Raw genomic sequence first — 5,791 nt, 5'->3', positions numbered from 1 at the left:
CGAACAGGTCAATCGATCCCCAATTCCCCACTTTCGTCTAGCGCCGCAGGTACGAAAAAAACGCCACTCCCCCTTGTCGAGAGAAGGCAATGGCGCCACCGCCGCCCGCCGCGGGGGCGGCGGCGGCGGACGCGGATCCTCTGGAGGTGCGGTGCGCGGGGTGCGGCGAGACGCTGGAGGTGGACCGGGGCCTGACGGAGTTCATCTGCCCGGACTGCGCCACACCGCAGTCGCTGCCCCCCGAGCTCATGCCGCCGCCGCCGCCCCGGCGGAAGGCGCTCCCGCTGCCCCGCGGCGCCGCGGACGTGCGGGGCGCGCGGCTCCCCTGCGGCGCGTGCGGCGCGCTCCTCAGCGTGCCCGTCGGGATGCCGCTCTGCGCCTGCCCGCTCTGCGGCACCGAGCTCGCCGTCGACACCGCGCGGCTCAGGCACTACCTCCTGTCCTCCGCCGCCGCGGCGGACGCCATCCCCGTGGTGCCTCTCGGCGCCTCCTCCTCGGCGCCACCCATCCTCCAACCCCGAGAGGTATGGTGCCGTTGCTGCGTTCTTCTAGGTTCTGGGCTCAGTGGTGCTATTTTGTTTTATTTGTCCTACCTCTTTGCTTCAATGGTAGTTAAGTCTTTTATGTTCGCGAAGTTAAGAAGTTTGAAACTCTATTCTTTGGGTTGGATAACTTGTAGAAGAGTCTTTGATGGTCGCAATAGAGTGAGCCTCTGTGTAGTTGGTGTACCATTGTTTTTAAGAGAGGTGTACAATTTAACAAAGTTAACATACCACACTTCAAGGTTGAGGGGGGTGGTGCAGTAGTTGGTGTTGTGGCAACTTAATGTAATAATCTAGGAAACTCCTCAATACCTCTGGCTGCTTCTTTTGCACTTTCAGGTGCAGCAAGAGCATCCAAAGTTTGCAAATTGTGTAAGACTAATCCCCCTAGAACCTAACATTTAGCTAACTTGTATTGAACAGGCACAGACAGAGCGTCCTAATCGGCTTATTGCAGAGCAGGAAGACTCGGAGCATCCTGATTACACGGTTGATCGAGAGGAGATACATGGGGTTAACCAGGATACCGGAAGGTATAAGGAGCAGAGGAACATAGACGGCCCCAGGATTGCTAGTGCAGAAAATAGACATGGAGAGCCTCTAAATGAGGTCAGGCATCAACCTCAAGATCTTCCTTCTAGCCATGCTGTTTGTACAAAGCAGACATATCAAGAAAATCCAGACCGAGTTACTGAGGCATTGCAAAATTCTGCTAATTCCGCACTATTTATATTTAGGGAATCAGGATGCATTTCACATATTAATGATACAACAATAACAGATATTAATGGCATAGCTGGGAGCTCAGTTTGCCCCAAAACTGTAAATCTTGAAAAGAGAAACATGCTGACTCCCAAAAAGATCACGCAGAAGCCACAAAAACAACTTTCTTGCTATGTGACATCTCTGGAGCATGCTCGGGCAGAATCTGCAAATAGGGCAATTCATGTCCAGGAAAAGCAACAAGAGCCTGCAAATGAAGCAAACCACAGGGAAAATGCATGCACTAGACTGGCCAATGAAACTATTGCAGACAATAACAACTGCAGGAGGACAAGGCAGTTGATTGGCCTCAATGCTACAAATGCAGATGAGAGACAGGGGCAGACACCAAATAATTCTATACAACAGATGTCGAGAGAACGATCTGATGCTGCGATCTGCAGGGAACTAGATAATCAAGTAACTCATCTAGAAAGAAAACAGCCAGGGCATCACAGAGTTCACATAAGGAAAAAGAAGGGTCTGCTTTCTGCAAATTCAGGTCTTCAGCTTAGGCGTAGCAAACGTTTGGCGAAAGATCCTTCTGCCGCAATAGATAGACAACCTGATATGGACGCCCAACTAATACATAGGCAAGCTGTTGGGTGTCAAGCTGTTTCTCCAAATGGCCTCATGCCAATTGCCACTACATATGACAGACAGACAGAAAGTGAGCCTGATGAGCAGTCGACCGCATCTCCAGTACAATATTTGTCTGATCCGCCTGATATTGATAGAATCATCAACAATTTATGTACTAGTTCATTCCCTTCACATGAGATTCGTCAAACAAGGTGTAATGAGCTGGAGAACCTTCATTCAACTCCAATACCTTCTTCAAATCCTGACATGTCCGATCCTGAGCAATTTTCTTCAAACCCTGACATGTCTGATCCTGAGCATTTTTCTTCAAACCCTGACATGTCTGATCCTGAGGATTTTTCTTCAAACCCTGACATGTCTGATCCTGAGCATTTTTCCTCAAATCCCGACATGTCCGATCCTGAGCAGTTTGCTCGTACCTATATTCCTATGGATGTTAGAAGGGCCCTTGCAAAGCTATCATCCAAGACATTGATTCACCATACTGGTGAGTCATACTCATACATGCATGACTCAATGGATTCTAAAGGACAGGATGTACAGCTAGCATCTCAGAATAAAGGTATTTTTTACTTTTGCGATCCTTATTGTGCATGGCATGAATAAGACATAAACAAAGGGTGGAAAATGACCCTATGGAGGAGTTTTTTTATGGGGTTATCACAGTTACTCTCTAAGAGGATTAAAGGGCTTTGTAGTTTATTTGTCCATGCTGTTCGCTAGTGTTTTGATTATTTGATCTGTTGGAAGGTAGAGAAAATGTTTTTTTTAAAAAAAAACTTAAACATACTTGTGTTAGTTGTTATTATAAATTGCTGTTAATTTCCTTAATACTCTGGTTCTTTTTTTAATCACTGTCATGTTCTCGATATAAATTATGGAAGTTCCATCAAAGAACTAAGTTGCACATTAATATTAAGATTAGCTGTGCAATTTTGGGTTTTAATAGACAAATCATACTACTAGGAGAAAAGTGACCTCTTGGGGACTGAATGGTTATTTTGTTTGATGAATTCCTCTTATTGGTCAACTGATTGAGGGTTAATATTCAGAAGTCGAGGTTGAAGTACAACTCTGCCTCTTGGTCTGTGTTTAATGTCTGGACTGGTGGGTCCAGTGAGATAATTAGTTAGTAGACATTTTTAGAAAATTGAATTTATTTTATGGAAGTAATAGAAGACTTGCATTGCATCAAATACATGTGTTTTTTTTTCATTGCAACTGCAATGAACTCATGGGTGTCAATTTTTTTGGTAGTTTCTAAATGCCTTGCACCCTTACAGACCAGTACAGCATGCCAGCATGGCTAGCTGGTAGCGGTTGTTTTGTTTTCCTTTCTAGAGACTATGTCCCCCCACCCCAAATCTGTTTCATGGGAACAAGATTTTGTTAACTTGGACTGGCCTAACATAGCAAATCGATTTCGAAACATGAGTGTTTGTACTGGGTTTTCCCAGTCCAACATAGGAGGCATGAGGTTTGATGATCTGATGTATAATGCAGACTGACTTGGCCTCAGTTCCCTTTTGTTGTTTGGCTTAACAATTGACCTTGAGCCCAGGCATTTCTTTATCTCATTATCATGACAAGTTATGGTAATTTGGGCAATCCACTGTTTTCAAGCCATGTCGATTCAATTTATGTGTGATTCATCATAAATGAGTGCACAACCTGATAAAACTTCTGATCCCCCCCCCCCCCCAAATAGGCAGACGTCCTCGTGGTTCAACAGTATGTCTGAAGTTGTGGACCATGCCTAAGGGCATGCGCATACCAGTTTCACTGAACGCTTCAGGTTTGCCTATTGGAAAAGAAGCAGCCACATTGTCTTCCTTTCTGGGCACATTAGCAAGGGATGGAATATTGGCACCACTTTCACATCTTGGTTGGAAAAGTGTTCCTGAGAAAAACAAGGATGTGATGCGTCATATTGTCAAGGTATGCACTAATACGATTTCTGTTTTTAGCGTCCGTTTTTTGTTCTCTTACACAATTTGTTTATTGCTGTAGCTCAAATTTGACATTGCTCCAGTTGGTGAGTTATGGATTGTGAAAAATTTAGGAAAGAAGTGGAAGAGCTGGAAATCTATATTAAAACAAAAGCATTTTGATGCTCATGAAACAGAAGAGGAGCGCCTTGCTGATCGGAATCCTCGTGTTCTTGAAGAACAGTGGTGATTCTTAGTTGAATATTGGAGTACTGAAAAGCGCAGGTAGTACATACTGTTTTCTTTGGTTTGCATAGCTTGTGCTACCATTCTGATTTTGCGATTTGTGGTGCTTGCTGGATGATTAGCTTATTTCAATGATCAGGCTGCAAGTGCTCGAAATAAGGCTTGTCAGGCAAATGTAACCACTTATCATAGCTCAGGAACGAAGAGCTTTGCATGCAGAATTGAAGAGGAGGTAATTAAGTTTGTTCCTTTGCTTCAGGCCTCGTTTGGTTTTTTAAGTTGCTGACACATCGAATATTCGGATGTCAATTCGAATGTTCAGATGCCAACTTAATATAAAACTAATTGCATAAATTGCAATTAGGGCTCTAGACGAATCTATTAAGTATAATTAATGCACGATTAGCGGATGGTTACTTTAGCAATTAGTACTCAAATTATGGACTAATTAGGCTTAATAGATTCGTCTCGTGATTAAGTCACGACTTATGAAATTAGTTTTGTAATAAGTCTATGTTTAGTACTCCTAATTGGTGTGTAAATTGCGATGTGATGGGATTTATGAGTTATGACTTAAACTGAAAAAGCCAAGGCCTTATTATTAGTCATGCATTAATTGCGTTATTGTGTGCAACAGAGGCAAAAACGGCTTAATAATGATGAGCCTACAGTTCAGGATTTGTTCATATTGACTCACACTCCCAAGGGTGGGAAGCCAATGCCGAAGGCGACAGCTGATACCATTGTGAGACACGAGAAACTAAATTCATACTAAAAGCTTTTTCTTTATGTGGCGTGCATGGAAGAGCTGAGATTTCATTTTGCATACAGGAACGATTCCTTCAACAATGCCAAAAGCAAACAGAAGGGTCGGGGAGTGACTTTGGACTGGAGTCCCGCCCAACCAGGCGATGTAGGAAGCCAGGCTTGAAGGCATCTTTGAGGGAAGCCATGGAGGCTAAAAGAAAGGCTGAAGACGAGGCAGCTTCACTGAGGAAGAAGTTTATTGCTATGGAAGAAAGGCAGAAAAAGGTGCATGCCGGTAAAGCCGACATGGAGGGTGCAGATGCTGCCGTGAACTCCCCGGAGGAGCGAGCAGGTGAACCGTCATCATTCGGCACCTTCAGGTTTTCAACAGGTAATATCTGGCCGTAATTTTTTCCTGCAGCTTGTGGGAAATATTCATCCATTATCTTTGCTTCTGCCACTGATTCTGATTCAGTCAATCCATGTCATCATCATCATCATCATCCATGCAGGTCCAAAATACCCCAGGCTCCGATAAAGTTTCGAAGGCATATCTCCCTCTCCGTCGACTATATCCCACAAGTAATTTCCGGCTGTAATTCTGACCTGCACCTCTCGGAGAATATCCATCCATTGTCTTTGTTTCTGCTACTGATTCAGATAATCCACGTCGTCGTCGTCCATTCAGGTCCAACATACCCCAGGATCCGATGAAGATTTGGAGCCATATAACGATCTACTGTATAATCCTTCAGCCTAATGCTGGATCCCAAGGGCCTTTCCATGGTACCGCCGGCAATAGCTGCACGAAAAAAAAACAAGGGGGTTTAGCTCAGTGTTCTACTGATCTTGTGTAATGTTGGCTCACGAAACCTTGAGTTCACTCGGAAGTCGAGAATATCTTTGACTGCATTTATCCATGGGATTGTGGGAGAATACCTTTCAAAGTACTTTTTTTTGCGA

The 5,791-nt window shown here is 44.3% G+C and overlaps 1 protein-coding gene across 1 annotated transcript; it reads left to right on the top strand.

Annotated features, from left to right (window-relative positions):
- On the top strand, positions 1 to 5,791 carry LOC120640328. Its single transcript, XM_039916169.1, has 9 exons — positions 1 to 524; positions 966 to 2,469; positions 3,616 to 3,845; positions 3,918 to 4,082; positions 4,221 to 4,313; positions 4,719 to 4,826; positions 4,913 to 5,219; positions 5,341 to 5,410; positions 5,517 to 5,791. Exons 1-8 carry the CDS (start codon positions 90 to 92, stop codon positions 5,364 to 5,366), a joined length of 2,868 nt encoding a protein of 955 aa, XP_039772103.1. The 5' UTR covers positions 1 to 89; the 3' UTR covers positions 5,367 to 5,410; positions 5,517 to 5,791.

This window comes from Panicum virgatum, chromosome 7K (genome assembly GCF_016808335.1).
Source record: "Panicum virgatum strain AP13 chromosome 7K, P.virgatum_v5, whole genome shotgun sequence".
Lineage (NCBI taxonomy): Eukaryota > Viridiplantae > Streptophyta > Magnoliopsida > Poales > Poaceae > Panicum > Panicum virgatum.
The sequence above is the reverse complement of the archived record's forward strand: the minus strand, read 5'-3'. Positions and strand labels throughout refer to the sequence as shown.

What these genes read in the sequence shown, in the direction of transcription:
- LOC120640328 (XM_039916169.1), top strand. Translation starts at nt 90, where the DNA reads ATGGCGCCACCGCCGCCCGCCGCGGGGGCGGCGGCGGCGGACGCGGAT. An exon ending in GCTAGCATCTCAGAATAAAG is followed by an intron (nt 2,470 to 3,615) that starts GTATTTTTTACT and finishes CCCCCCAAATAG; the next exon opens with GCAGACGTCCTCGTGGTTCA. An exon ending in AGGCGACAGCTGATACCATT is followed by an intron (nt 4,827 to 4,912) that starts GTGAGACACGAG and finishes TTTTGCATACAG; the next exon opens with GAACGATTCCTTCAACAATG.